General features: G+C 43.9%; 1 protein-coding gene across 3 annotated transcripts in view; it reads left to right on the top strand.

The window, feature by feature from the left end:
• Positions 1-15,710, top strand: part of COP1 (COP1 E3 ubiquitin ligase) — a 192,349-nt gene that overhangs the window by 130,336 nt on the left and 46,303 nt on the right. For all 3 annotated transcript variants that reach the window (XM_066623834.1, XM_066623833.1, XM_066623835.1), the window contains exons 16-18: positions 5,253-5,370; positions 10,403-10,527; positions 13,180-13,340. In XM_066623834.1, coding sequence (XP_066479931.1) covers positions 5,253-5,370; positions 10,403-10,527; positions 13,180-13,340 — 404 coding nt within the window. The remainder of the gene's footprint in view (positions 1-5,252; positions 5,371-10,402; positions 10,528-13,179; positions 13,341-15,710) is intronic.

The following is a 15,710-nucleotide window of genomic DNA, read 5'->3' as shown; positions in this document are numbered from 1 at the left end:
TTCAAGGTCCCCTTCAGGTTTTTGTAGGATGATAGCATGCCCCGACTATTACATTGCTTCTTGGGCCTGGCAGTTGAACCCACAGTGATTCTATAATATAGGTAGCCCCGCCTTCAATCTCATCTCTGCTTCTATCCCTTCTTTAGCATAGGTGGCCACCCAACCTCCAACATGCCCCCCTGTTACTCCTATAGAGTTTATAACCTTGGGTTGTGGTATCCCACTGGTTCTCACATTCCACTATGTTTCCCTTATGCGCACTGTATCAATGTTTCCTTAGCCACCAAACATTCCAGTTCTCCCATCTTCACTCAGCAACTTTGGGCATTTGTGTAAAAACACCTGTAGGGACTTTCTGGTCCCCCAAGAAAGTCTGTTTATTTGTGCCTTTATCCCCACAGCCTTTTGACAAGTTGTCACATCCCATCATGCTTCCTCTCTTAGTTCCTACTCTGTTGTTTTCTTGTTCTCTCCACTAATCCCATAGGGATGAGGAGTTCCAAACTGGACACCACTCGGCTCCTGTCAGCTTTTCCCCAGGGTTCAGTTTAAAAGCTGCTCATAAGAGGAGAATTTACTGATATGGCAAAAATACATTATCTTTTAACTGAGCCTTCTGCTGAAACAGCTGATATGGTGGCAACCTTCCTGCATCAGCTTACCAAGCTGTGCTACTGAAGTCCTCAATTGTCCATTCTACCTCCCATTTCAGGACGTGAGGTCACAGTTCAACCTTTCAGTGTTAAGGACAAAAGCAAATGGTCAAACAGTTTTGAAGTACAAGGGAAGACAAAGCAATGCCTATTCCGCTTTCAGCACTAAAATAAGGAGAAAACGCAGGCGTTGTAAGATTTGGCAAAACATTACTTTGGTGTGTACCAAATATTTCTGAAACATCTCATAGTGTTTATATTTTCCTCCAAAAATCTTTGCAGCTTCTCAAAGTACTTGTTGCCTATGAACTCTAGGATCTTACAGTATCAAGAGACCTTTGCAAGACTGAACTGAACGGTGTTGTACGGCGACATTTTGCTTCCTGAAGTACAGCACCAAATGCTCCCCTCCCCTTCCCATTCTGTCTTTTAAAAAAATGCACTTCCAATTCCTCCTTTCCAAATCTTTCTCCCATTGTTCCTTTTCTGTTTGGAAGGGAAGAATAAAAGCAGCAGGGTGCCTTCTTTCCTCTTCAGGCTATCTACAGGGGAGAGCCTTGAGGGGATTGCTCTGTTGCCTGAGAACTAGTTTGCAGTCTGCCATCTGAATCAGCCAGCTTCACCCTTCTTTGTGGTAGAGCTGACCCTGGATCTTGGTGTACTTTGAGTTGAGGTGCCTTGCAGGGCAAGAAGGAAGATTGATGGACTAGGATCAAGGCTATTGGCAAAGTTATCACTGTTTTCCTGATCTGTTCTTGGCACTTATTATTTCTCGAACTGTCTTGAATGTTTTAGAGCACTTTGAATATACAGTCCAAGATGGATAGGATTGCTAGGAGCAATACCAGTTGTGAGCAATTTCAGGCCATTGTAAATCAATTTGAGAGGCTTGTGCTGGGGTACCTGGGATTTTTATTCCTCTCACTTTGTCTGTTTTAAGATCTTGGCTTCCTTTGAAAATAGCACTTTTATCTTGTTCAGTGAAAGATCCATATGACCAGAAAAAGAGAATTTCTTTTCTTAGGAAACATGGCCAGGAATCAATGATTGTGATGGGCATTAGACTTGATTACCTACTTAAATTATGACTTTGGATTAATAAACAAAAGAAAAAGAAACCCTGTTTGGCACAAATACTAGCTGCTGGAATAATTTAGTGGCTAATTTTAGAACCCATTGGACTTGTACTGGTTGGAACAGAAAGTGATTGATTACATAGGCCTTGCAAGCAGGCGTGATGTGCTGGGTCCATATGCCATTGACGTAGCTACTGCAGAGTTTGGAAGGAAAAGTTAAAGCTGCAAACAGATGCTTCTGCACCACTGCACAGTTTTGCTGTCCTTAGTAATCCAGTTGTTTATCTATGTCCTCACTTGTCATTCTTTCTGTAGTCAATCGATACTTTAAATTTTCAGCTTTCCAAATGCGTTTCCTTCATAGGTACTTGCTCTCCAGATGGAAAGAAGACTGCAAACAGAATTCAACTAATGTCTCTGTTGCACTAAGAAACTACTACTAATTTTTTTCCTGAGGGGCAGTCATGATCAGTCTGTTGCAGCATAAACAGAATCTGTGACATCTTAAAGACTAACAGATTTATTGTAGTATAAACGTGCATGATTTAGGGCCTCCTTTGTCAGATGTATGAAGTGTTTTCTTGAGTTGGCAGATACGTACAGAGAAGATAAATGCAGAGAGAGAGAAATTGGTGAGAAAGATTGGACAGAGAAATTGGAAAATAGAGGTGCCAAAAGGCCACGAAATGCAAGAGGTACTGGAGGTTGTAACAGTTACAAACACTTGAGCTTTTGTAGCAAGATGGGAACTGTGTCCACAACAGAAGCAATTGGTGATAGTACACCAGCTCCCCCAATTATGGATGGATGTGTTAGTGCAAAAGCACTAACATGTTGCACAGGCACAATATGTCCTCAGATGGTGCTTTTTCACAGGCAAGAGCTGGCTGTTTTGATGGTTGTATGTTTTGACTTCCATACAGACACTTGAATCTGAAATTGTACGTAGGTAGGAGATGGGCAACCCAATCCTATTCTGCGCTGCAACAGGCAGGCTGGCCGTTCTGCACTATATCCAGCGCAGAGTTGGGACTGGCTGCAGCGCAACCCAGGGCCAGGGAATTGACTCCCCTTCCCCTGGGTAACATGGCAGCAGCCCGAATGGGTCTACTTGGATTTATACCACCTAAAGAGATGACATAGATCCAAGCAGGCTGGCACTAGGCTGGGCCGCCCGAAAGGGGGATTAGGCCTAAGTGCCGGATCCTGGCTTCACCCCCCTCCTGGGCTTGGTCCACCCACAAGCCCCGCAATGCCTCCCCTGCCCTCCCCAGACCCTGTGCCAGCGCATACTTACCCTCCACCAGTGCTACTGGAACTGCATTTGGCCTCCCAACTCACCTGGTGGCACAGAAGTGCTTTAAGGCACTTTTGTTACTTCGAGAGGCTGGCGCAAGGGACCTGTGCTGGCCTAGGGTGCTCTTTGGATTGTGCCCTTAGTATGCAGCTTTCCTAGCTCTACTGTACTAATTTTAATCCCTGAAGTGGGAGAGAAATCTGGCCTGGAATTAGCAAGACCTTGTGAGCTACCCAACCTGTTGAAACATTTGCAAAGTAACTTTGTCTCCTTGCTGCTTGCCTTATAACAGTTGATTGCTAAATAATAGTGAATTGCACATACTACATTTTTCGATAGCTTGTATAAATCTGGTTAAGCCCCCCCCCCCCAAAAAAAAATTTTATCCTTTATTTCAGATTAGGCATCTGCTTTTTTGCCTGTTTTCTGCAATTTTGGATCCTTAACTCCAAAAGGGAATCTTAACTCCTGGGAATCCCTGTGCAAGTTCAGCCACTAAAACCTGCTGGGACATCCCTTTACAATTTAGCCTTTGTTTCGAACTGCATTAGCCATGTGTGATGAACTTCAATGCAAGTCCATCATCCTTTCTACAGAAACTGTTCTGCCCTAGATATACGCCATTTTGCTGGTTGGGTAACAAACCTGTCTATCTAGGTCTAAGGGGGAGTGATCAGGTGGGTTCCATTCCAGGTAACAATGACATCATCGGACCAAGGGTTTTGAGTACACAGAAACTTAGTGAGTTTATCTCCCAGTCTGCTGTGTGAACCCTAAAGATTGGACACAAAAAAGTACCAATTCTGCAGTGGGATCTCCATGTTCGGGTTAGTCTTCCTTTGGGGTAGCTCCTCCCTCTCAGAATAGGCAGGCCAATAGAAACAGAGTTCCTGAGGGGGAGGGACTGCTGGACTTCCTCCACTTTGGCCTAGCCTCTCGGCATAGCAGGACCACAGTGGGCCAGCTCCTGCCCCCCACTGGAGAAACTAAGGACTGTAAATTGTTCCCGAGCAATGCCTCCCAGGCACCCAGCAGCCTGCCTTCGCAGGCGAGGAAGGAGCTCTATTACTCCCCTGCTCCTGAGCACTGCTCCACACAGGGGCGACAGCGCCTTCCCCTTGCAGGTGCCTTCAGAGCTGCCTGTCCCTGCAGGCGAGGAAGGCACCTCTTTGAACTTCACGCCAGGCACAAACGCAGCCAAGGCGCCTCCTTGAATTTGGCTCATGGCTGGGGCACCGCAGGCAGGCCCGCAAGTGCTCTGGACGCCTCAGGCCTCCAGAGTTGCTGTCCCCGACTAAGCAGGGCACGGAGCCAGGTCCTCCGGCCCGTCCCGTACGCCCAACTTCTCCCCGCGGCCGCTGCTGTCACCTTGGATTAGTGCGCAAGGGCAGGGACTATAAATTTCTTGGGCAATGTAAGTTGCTGAGGCTAGGGGCCATTTCTAGCTAGATTGTATTCAGGCAATTAAACTTATTTTATCTGTTTCCCATCCAGTAAGCCTGCAAACTTCACTGGTTAATGATGACATTTGGGGGGGGGGCACTGTGTTGGCTGTGTCTTTTGGGTAGCATCCCAGCTCCATCTGCTGGGCTTTAGTTGTTACTGTATCCATTTGATCAAAACTTTTCTTTGTGGATTCCAGCCAAGCTCAGTCCTACTGATACTTCTACTTTTCTTTCCCTGTTTTGTTTGATTCCCTTTTATTTGGAACTTTAATAAACTAGTTGCATGTTGTTGCTTTGTCTGCCCAGTCCATATTATTAGATAATTCAGTGGATTGTTAACGTCTCTTCACCCTGCAGATGTTCCTGTTGTGGGTTTTATTTTAATAAGAACCCCTGGGGTTGAGTGCTCTTCTAGGAGGTGGTTTTCCCAGATTCCCTTCCCACACATCCTGGGATGGGGTCAGTGAATGTAAAATACTGTTTGTCCCCATTCAGCTGCTGATCTCATAAAGGGAAAGCAGGAACAAGAAGGGGTGATTGTGTGCCAACTACTAGGTGCTACTCCCCTTCGTTGGCTTGCCTTCCCTAAGAGAGTCTTTCCCTGACTGCAGGGATTTACTCACATGTTTATGTGAGTAAATATGCACTGTTAATCTGGGACATGTTCTTCCATCCCTGTTTATGTAAAAAGTGCTTGGTAACTAGTTGAAAGAAAAGAGTTTAGTGGTTTGTGTGGTTTTTATTTAAATACTGAATTCTATTCTGTCTCATATCTCTCCAGATCACTGCGTTCACTACTATGATCTTCGGAACACTAAGCAGCCAATTATGGTCTTCAAAGGACATCGCAAGGCTGTTTCATATGCAAAGTTTGTTAGTGGGGAGGAGATAGTCTCTGCGTAAGTATTTTCCTTTGTTTGAAATTTGCTAGGAAGAATAGTGAAAAAAGAAGTTTTTTTTTTTCTAAGACTTGGTTCATACACGGCTTGTGGGTGAGAGTCAATGTGCCATGTGTTTGTGTGAACTGTCATCCTACTTACTATTCTCTTGTTAGGGCAAAGATAGAAAACAATTTCTCAACTCCCTTGGCTTCTGAACTTTTCATTAGTACAGAGGAGTCTAATAAAAATGGAGATTTAGTGGACATTTGCTTTAAGTTCCTGAAGTTCCAGTTCAGCATTCCTTTGGAAGGAGTAGTTGAGAGCATATATATCTCTCTTGTGGCATTTAGGGGTGATCATAGAAACACAAATACTAAGTGTTACCTAACATTCTTCTGCAAGACTAAATTATTTTTACTGGCAAATATTCCAAGGACTACAGGAGAGCTCCTAGTAGCCACAACTGCAAATTTGGGAAGGAGATGATTAAGAAAATAGAGGTAAATATGCCTGCCATCCTCTTTAGACTAGTTTCCCCTTGTTGTCAGATTCCAAACTAATATTCTTGCATGATTCAGCTTTCAGTTCCCTTCCAGCTGTCTTCTCTGGGATAGCTTTTTATTGAGGCTCTTTTTCTTTTGTTGTGGTACAGCAATCTCTGTATTCTGGCTCAGACCAACTTGTATAAGAATATATGGACAGTTTATTTCAGCTTTTTCTTTGTCACATGGCTAGTTTTAAGTTTCATTTCACCAGAAACCTTTTGTTACATTCTCTGAACAATACTTTTGGTTTGTTTCCTGAACTGGTCTTTTAACTTTTCTACCTAAACCTGAACAGAAACTAGTGAGCATTTTTCCCTCAAGCAGCTATTTTACAGTACAATTTATATAACATAAATACAAAGCATATGGCAGGTATATTCCGTTACCTTAGGAAACCATGTATTGAGGCTAAGGCTGTTCTAGGAGGAGGCTGGGGGGTCATTTTAATTATCATGTTTTGTTAAAGTGAAATGCTAATCCTGGGATGTTTATCTATTAGTCTTTCTACCAGTTCAGTTATCTGTTATTCTGCTGTTCAGGTGTGTTGGCATTCTTTTAATATTTTATTATGCATTTGGAGACAAAGTTCCTCCTTTTCCCAAGCCAGTCTGGGTAGCAAGGAATTTGGAAGCAGAGACTGTATTACCTGATGGGAGGTGCATTCTGGAAGGATCTAAGATACCCTCTTATCTCTTTGAAGAACAGGAATTGGGTGGTAAATTCTCCTTTTCAGAACTTATTTCTGCCAGAGACTTGGTAGTCATTGATTGCTTGTTGAACTATATTTATATTTAATTTTTTCAGCAGAGATTGGCTCCCGAAATGGCTTGCAATTAAAAGCAACACAGAGCTATTAATTGGTAGGGATATGCAGGAGTGGAAATATGTATGACCGTATCTCTTGGTCTCTGGTAACATACAACATACAACAAACCTTTATTAGGCATATAGTTTTACAACTAATATCTCCAAACAGCCCTGTATGAAGGTATATATTAAAAGAGAGATAAGAAATAAGAGTTAAAACACACCAGTTTGCTTACACAGTTACTCCAAGTTGCTTAGAACCAGCAACTTAGCCCGCTTCAAGTTGCTCAAATGTAGAAATTTAGCAACTGGAAGGGTCACAGATTCAAGTTCACCTGCCAGCAAAAGTTGTAAAGAGGTGATCTCAGAGAGACCTTTTTTGTTTCCTGACAATGAGGGGAGATACTGGTCTCTGAGCACCTGATTAAAAGCACAGTGCAGAACAATGTGTGGAAGAGAGTCTACCTCTCTGAGGCCACAATTGCAAAATCGTTCTTCCTTCGGGGTGGTCTCTGGTAGTTGACAACATACTCCAGGTTCCCCACTGTTTCACTAAGAGGAAATGGGTGGAAGGAGCAACAGATGGACTCAGTCTGGATGAAAGCAGAGGCCAACCTCAAAGTAGCCCCCTCTTCCAGTAGTCTGCAGTCTTCCGGGCAGTTCTAGTCCAGCTTATTTCCTGCAAAGGAAGAGAAGCCACTATTCTTTTAGTTTGCTTTGATGCGCCTGTAAAACGGAGGAGAATGCTAGCCACTCACGGGGTAGTTGGATGCTACTTTCAGCACTCAAAAGCACTGTGCAAATATTATTGGCTATGTTGCCATATTCTGTGTTTAGCTTTTCTCTCTCTTGCTGATTTTTTTTCAAAAGAGCTTTATGGTGCTCTATATTTTATACTGTGTTAGTTATTGTTAGCTCTTGCGGCCCTTCCAGTGGGGGATGGAGGTAGGAGGGTTAAAATGATTTTTCTCAAATAAATAAAGCACAGTCTAAACATGTTTGCCATTCCAAACAAGAATGAAAATAAAACTTTCTAAATGAATTTTACAACATCGAAAACATTTGTCTGTCTTGGTCAGTTTGAACTCTCTTGCCAGTCAAATTGTGTCAGTGATCTGTTTTTCATCTAAAATAGATTAGAATAGCATACTGTTCTAAGCCTTCTGTTTGCTGCTCTGCTACAAATAGCAAGTAAAAATCTTTAAGTAGTTTGATCTGGAACAATAAGTATTACTAGATATCTCATTGAAAGAGCTAACTGGGAGCTCATTCCACCTATGATAACCTTGTGCTATGTTTTCTTATACTGTGTTGATTTCTGCACAGAGGCCATCAGTCATCATTACAACTAAATGAGAAACATTGCTCATAAAACTTAGAACACACTGAATGTTAAACCAAATGTGATGTTAGTAATTCTTAGTGGAAGAAGAACAAAGAAACTTTTTGCCTGTATGATTATGGCCACATCATCTGTGGGACCTTGAAAGGACAAAAGGGGGATGGCCCGGTTGAGAGACAGACATTTGAAAGTACTTGTTCCATGGCCCTAGGAGTTATATTGACAGAACTGTCCAATCCAGATGAAGCTATAACTGTGTAGATATCTGGGGCTGTCTTCTCCCCTTTCCTGGTGTGCTATAATTATTAACATTGCTTACACTTATGCTAGGTGTTTCAAACTTGGCAGCTTTACTAGTGAATAACTGGGTTAAAATATAAATAAGGAATTTTCTTTCTGCATCACATTGATTCATTGTGCCTTGTTAGAGTTGCAGTTTGACCTCCAGGCCACTCAGGACCACCCGCATTTAGTAGGATTCATTGATTCTTGTGCAGATTTACCAAGGTGCTGATATGGCAGATCCTATGCATTGTGAATAGCTTTTTTGGGGCGGAGGCATACTGTGGGGATATGTAGCTTTTTCCTTTTGTATGTAACTCCTCAAGCTCTGTAAGGCATTGCCTTCATTATTAAAATAATTAAAAATAAAAATCTTGAATTCATTTTACATACCTACCTCCACCATTCAAAAAACTATGGGTATTTATTAGCCTAGAAGGGCTAGTGGTAATGCAACTACATGTGTTTGTAAGGACTTTGTTCTTATCCTGAAAATGATCCTGCAACATGGATTGCTATATTCACTTTGCAGGTGAAAATCTGTGTTTGTGATGCAAGCTGGTAAAAACTGAAAGCCAAAAAGACAAACAAATACCAAGAGACACCAAATGCTTAGTGAATATGTTTGAAAATGAATGCTGGGATCAAATCAAACTCCCTTTTGCTTAAACTATGTAGAATATAGCTTGCTAAAGCACCCCAATTCATCTTAAGCCTTTGAATAGAGAAAGCACTTTTGCTTCTTAAAAAAAGCAAATTCCTCCAAGCCTTTCAGAAGAATAGTATCAAATGCATATGGAGAAATGCTTAGAGTATCAGTTCAAATATTTAAAAAGCATATTCTGTGTTTAGCATGCCTAAAAGCCAGCTAAATCCATCTCTGAATAAGTTTAAAAAGTACAAGCTAATTAGCAGTTTTACTGAAATAGCAGAGGAATGTTTCCTCTGCTTTCCAAGCAGACAACCACACAGCTCTCACTGCTCTCATCACTTTGAACAAAGTGCTGGCAACGAATAAAGCTTGCAGATGGTCATCATTCTTGCCTACGCTTGTGCTCCTGGCAGCAACGCAATCCTGGTGATCGCATCACTGCCTTTACTCCTCCCTACCCCTTCAGGGGCCAGTGGCAGGGCTTGACCCACCAGTTTGGGAACCATTGCTATATGTTAATCTTCCCCTTATATGCTAGTTTAGAATTGTCAAAATGATTATGTTCTATTAGCAGAAAGCCTAAGCAAGTGTGCATCCCGCACTTGCAGTGATTCAAGAAGTAACGTACTAAGGTCAACCTCTTGCCTGGTTTTGATGCATTTTGGTCATAACAGTACCTTTGTAAACAGCCATAGTTTTTAGAGAGCCAGTATGGTGAGGAGATAATCATTTATTTGCATGTTATTTGAAAGTTGGATTCCAGTTCCTGTGTATTTTTAGGTGCCCTTAGGCAAATTGTTTTCATTCAATCTATAGAATATAAGATTGTGAACAGCAAATGGCATATTAATTCAGTGTTTTGGATGCAATGTTTTGATACCCATAGGTGATTGATCTGGATGCTCTTGTCTTCTGGGGTAAAGTGGGGTGGGGGGGAAGGCATGCCAGTGGGCTTCTAAGTCATATATAGCAATGGTCTCCAAACTAGAGACCACTGCACACCGCAAACAGCTTCCCTGGTGAAACCAGAGCTTACAATTCTGCCAGGGAAGCTTCCATTGTCACTGCCAATTGCCTCACCCCATGGTCACTCTGCCCTGCTTTATCTGCTAGGAAATCCTGGGGCAGCAGAATGCAGAAGTGGTGGGATGGAGCGAATTTGGGGGGGGGGGTTATGTGCTGAGAAAGCAAAATGTATGCCAGAACTAAGGATAGCTCTGTTTGAATTGCAGCCTCTCATTTCACTGTGCAGTATGATGGAGAGATGATACTTTCTGACCGTGCCAAGCTGCATGCTGGCCATGTGTAGTGATTTTGCCTGCCGAGACAAATGTTCATAACTTTCTTGGGAGGACCTCTTGCACTTTGACATACAGTGACAAGTGGCAACTTACCAGAAATTTGTATCTGACTTTTTCTTAGGTCAACAGACAGTCAGCTAAAGCTGTGGAATGTAGGCAAGCCACACTGTCTGCGTTCCTTTAAGGGTCACATCAACGAGAAAAATTTTGTAGGTTTGGCATCTAATGGAGACTACATTGCTTGTGGTAAGTGAAACAGCTGTTCAGCAAAATGTACTGTAAAGTTCAAAACTGTATATGAATGCATGACTTTGTGACTCAAGAGTATTAAAGAATCAGGGCACGCCTTGCCCCCTGATATGCTGCAGGTCTGGAAATGACCTGTTCCCATTTTTCCTTTTCATAGGGATTTGTGTGATTTCTTCATTAAAGTGCATAAACATAATTGGACTGTTTCAACCCAATTTGCTAGATGTTAACAGCACAGACAAGAGACACATTTCCCAGTGGTACTGATAAATTTCTCCACAATTAACCTTTTTATCTGACCATTTGACTTTAATCTGTGTGTGTGTGTGTGCATGCGTGTGTCTTCCTGAATAGCTTTATGCACCTGCTGTATCTCAGGACGGGTATCACTGCCGCATTTTCATGTCAGCTGTAGACAATGTGCAAATCTACAGTGATGCTACACTTTCAAGGGTTCGCAGTGCCCTCCTTGAAGAACCCTGTGGAGATTGATCCCTTCCATAATATGCACTGTCATTTTAGGTTGTTTTCAGAAAGTCCTAGTAATGCTGACAGGTTTTTCTTCATGTTTTTGTACTACTTAAGTTTCTTAGGGCACAATCCTAACCAGCAGTTATGCTGGCATAGGACGCCCTGGAGGGTCGCAAACGTGCTGTGAAGCACGTTTGCGCCTCCATGGGTGAGAGCCGCGTCGGCGCATTCAGATGCGCTGACACGCAGAGGCAGGCAGAAGCCTCGTGGCGGCTCCCACGTTGCTGCTTGTGTTGCCGCTATCACGCGACGCAAGCAGCAAAGGTAGGCATGGGGAGGGGGCGTTTCTGGGTGGGGGAGGACAGGCAGTGGGCAGCCCCAGGGGCGGGTTTGTGGGGAGCTGGGGGTGGGGCTGGGACCCGGTGATTATGCCAGTTCCCAACCCCGATCCCCGGAGAGAACAGTGGCTTCCAGCCACTCCGCTCTCCTCAGACTTGCGCCACCTCCAGAGGGGAAGAGCTTCCCCTTGCCCGTGGCTGAGCCGCTGCACCCAACGAACCTGTATTGGATGCAGCACAAGCCTGCTGGCTTGCCGACTTCAGAGCAGGTTTGGATTGCGCCCTTAGACTGGTTAAAAAGAGATAGGAAGAACTGGTTTTAAAAGAGGGACAAAATGCTCCTCTGTAGACATATCTGTTTCCTCCTCCAACTTCTAATGAATTTGTTCAGAAAACTTCAAAATCTTATTAATCTAATTTTACTGTCTGATTCAAGTCAGCATATACTGACTTAGTCCTAAGTAAGTGTGCATAAAGTTGCATCTTTAGTGTCAAGCAAGGGACTGGATCTCTTCCAGCTGTATAATTTCATTGTTCTATAACCCAAATGACTTTGACAAGTCAGTTTCACCAAAGGCCTATTTATGTTTAGTGGAACCATGCTGAACCCAAGTGTCTTCAGTATTAGAACTGCAGTACAAATCCTGTTACTTAGTGAGTCTTTTCTTGAATAAACATACATAGGATTGCAACATCAGTTTCTTATCTGTAAACCGTTTTTAAAAAAAAATCCTGTCAAAATGAATAACAATCTTTGAAATCTTGAGATTTTGGTGGGCCACTATGAAATACAGGAAGCTGGACTAGATAGGCCTATGGCCTGATCCAGCGGGGCTGTTCTTATGTTCTTATGAGATGCTTCTTCATGTTTAGTCAATCTTGCTATAATTCAGAACCGTTGGGAAATACAGCAGATCTTCATAGGAAGTCACTTTCAGATCCTTTATCTCAGTGGTTCTCAAACTTCCCAGAAGTTTTACTCCTGGGGTAAGTCTTTGAGGGGGAGGGAGTGAGGACAGTGAAAAGATCCCCAGGATCGCATTGCTAACTGGGATGGAGGAGGGGTGCTTTTACTCACAGGTGGCTGCAGGCCATCACAGAAGGTGCGGGGAGCTCCACACAGCCCTCCACAGGGCTCCCCGATGCTTAGAACATTGAAAAAGTGGGCGCAAAGCACTTCCTAGTTGCAAACGCAAAGAGGAAGTGCTTTGTGTCTGCTTTTTTCAATGTTCTTAGCATCAGGGAGCCCTGCGGAAGACTGCGCAGGGTTCCCCGCACTTCCTGCAGCCACCTGTAAGTAAAAGCACCCCTTTCCACCCCCATTAGTGACACAATCGTAGGGATCACATCGCTGTCCTTACCCCCTCCCCTGCCCCTTAACAGGATGGGGACCCTTTACATGAACTGGTGGGTGAGTTTGAGAACCAGTACTTTATCATATTTATCATTGCTTCTGAATTCCTTCCCAACATATGGACCTAAGCAGACAGAAGGAGACTTCCTATATGAGGTCTTACCACTGAACAGTCAAGTGATAATGTAATGTTTTGAAATAATGCTTGTTTATACAATTTAAAACTGCATTGGCCTTGAGCCATTTTCTGAATTTGTTATCACCAGTTCACTACACCTCTGACTCTTGTGTATCTGGAAGGAGTGGTGGATCTAGCAAGTTACAGGTTATTATAAAACAGTAGACTTACTCATTTCTGCTTGAGGGTTTCTGCTTTTACTGGAAAAGTAAAACATTTGCAAAACATTCAGTGAAATGTTTGAAACAAGTATCGACGAACCCCTTCACATTGTTATCTTGCCTTTCTGTGTTTGCTCCTGATTGTAGGAAGTGAAAATAACTCCCTCTACCTGTACTACAAGGGCCTCTCAAAGACACTGCTAACCTTCAAATTTGACACTGTCAAAAGTGTGCTGGACAAGGATCGGAAGGAGGATGACACAAATGAGTTTGTCAGTGCTGTGTGCTGGCGGGCACTTCCAGATGGGGTAAGCATTTTTGTTGATAATGTCTTCCTGTTGGGTCTTGGAAAAAAGTATTTCCTAAATGTGGTTTGGCAAACTCTTTGAGTCAATCTCAGGCCAGCAATAAATAGTCACGGAAGTGCCATAAAAGATGAAAAAGCTCCTTTTGGGTCAGTAAGCAACAGAAGTATGAGGCAATGCCTGTTATTACAGTGGCTTGGGAGCTGCTTCCATGTGGTGTTGTCTAGTCTCCTGCTGCTGCAAGGATTTATCTAAGGAAGAGGCATCCTGCTCTGGTATCTTAGTGGTCTAGAACCACAAAGAGACTGAAGAGATGGTGTGAGCTCAGTCAAGCAAGCAAGAACTTGATTCAGGAGTTTCTGCAGATACCAAAAGTTAGGACCATGGACAGCTCCCCAGAACAGATTGGGCCAGACATAATGTTCAAGGCAGACTTGGATATTCTGACAGAGGTGCCAGGGTGACTTTCCTTACCTGAGGGAAAGAGGACAAACATCCCCTTCCCCGAGGAGCTGCCAGCGGCTGTCCGGTTGCACTCAGAATGCTGCGGCAGTCATTCAGCACCATGGCAGCCCCGCACTCTGGGCAGCTCAGGATTGGGCTGTAACTCTCATAAAATGAGGTGTACAAATTCATACCTTTAAGTATACAGTATACAAGTATTTCAGTAAACAAGTCTATTTTTCACTTATATGAGATTTCCACACTGCTGGAAACTCACACTGGAGAAGATATGAGAGGAGAAAAGGAAGGTCTGACCATGAGGCACTGGCAATTTGTCTAGTTCTAGTGCTTTGCCTTGGTTGCTGCTGTCTCGTGTCACTTGAGACACCCTCCTTACTGCAGCAAGACCCCTTCATCTGCTACCTTCTTTTGTACTTGGAAAGGTCCACCTGTCCATCCACGAATCATTGCATGTGAGTGCACCACACAGGGTGATGTAAGAGGAAGGGGGCTGTGCTCATGCTGCAGCAGTGACACTAGGAGCTGGGAACTGATGGAGAGTTGCCTTGCCTAGACTGCTGCTGTCTTACAGGATGTGCATGTATTCCCTCTCCCTCGTTCAGGCATGCCCTCCTTCTCCTACACTCCTCCCTCACTGGAGTAGTCCACCTGCCCAGTCACCTGTCCATGCAGGCAAGCGGTGAATGAGGAAAGGAAAGGGGCTGAGGTAGCAGCAGACAGAGGAGGAGAAAGAGAGGAAGCCCCAGCCTCAGGGTACACTCAGTGGTCACCCTCAACAGTGCCTGCCCCTTGCAACAGCAAATATGTTCTTAGCAAGTCAAGTGCTTACTGTATGAGTAGCTCTCTGACTGGCCTGGATTCCTGTCAGTCCCACTTCAGAGAGAGTTTCATAATGAGGTAATATTCTGTGCTCTATTTGGGCCAATTTAGGGGGTGAACTTTTGTGACCCTTTAAGTCATACACTTCCCAGAAGAAGGGGTGAAGCTAGCAGCCTTAAACTCTTCATCATCTACATCAGGAGTGTCCAAACATTTTGGCACGAGGGCCACATCATCTCTCTGACACTTTGTTGGGGGCCGGGGAAAAAAAGAATTAATTTACATTTAAAAGTTGAATAAATTTACGTAAATGAATTTATTAGAGATGGAACTTATATGAATGAATGAAGGTCTTGCAGTAGCTAAGGCCTATAAAAGGCCTTGCACAAAGGCCTTGCAAAAAGGCCTTTCCTTCGCTGCCACTGCTACATCACAGATATGAAACAGCAAATAGTGGAGGGAGCCCTTGTCCCATAGCTCAGGTGAGAGGTCGAACAGTCATCCTCATGCTGAGAGCAGTTGCGTTGGGCCAGCACGGGCTCCAGCAAGTCTCCAGAGGGCCAGATGCAATGGGGCTACTCACCTTTGGAGCTGCCGCAGAATCAAAGAGTTACGTGTGGGGCCATTCAGCCCGACACAGAGCTCAGGAACCTGTGGACCCGAGCTACATCAGTTCCACCCTTCTGGCCCATTCCCTCCCCCTGGCACGCACCTTCCTCCTCTGCCTGAAAACGCCTACCCCCCACCCCCCTCTCTGGCGGTTCGGGCGACTATGAAGTGGCAGAGCACAGGTTTTCCACCAGCACTAGCCCAGTGCATGTTCTGCTGGCCTGGTGCTAAGCCTCAAAAGTGTGCCTTATGGCATGTTTGTGACACTATATGCCGACGGTAAGCCAGCAAGCAGAGCTCAGGATTGGGCTCTTAGTTACAATGATTGGTTGTATAACAAGGGTTAACTGTATTTTAAAATAAAGTTAATATATTGTAATGGTTGGAATTTTACACTCAGAACCCACCCATCCCAACTTATTGCTATTAGAGAACATTAACTCAGAGCAGAGCGCATATATGTGCTTTTGCACTTGAATG

The sequence above is a fragment of the Tiliqua scincoides genome, chromosome 4 (assembly GCF_035046505.1).
Source record: "Tiliqua scincoides isolate rTilSci1 chromosome 4, rTilSci1.hap2, whole genome shotgun sequence".
Taxonomy (NCBI): domain Eukaryota; kingdom Metazoa; phylum Chordata; class Lepidosauria; order Squamata; family Scincidae; genus Tiliqua; species Tiliqua scincoides.
The sequence above is the reverse complement of the archived record's forward strand: the minus strand, read 5'-3'. Positions and strand labels throughout refer to the sequence as shown.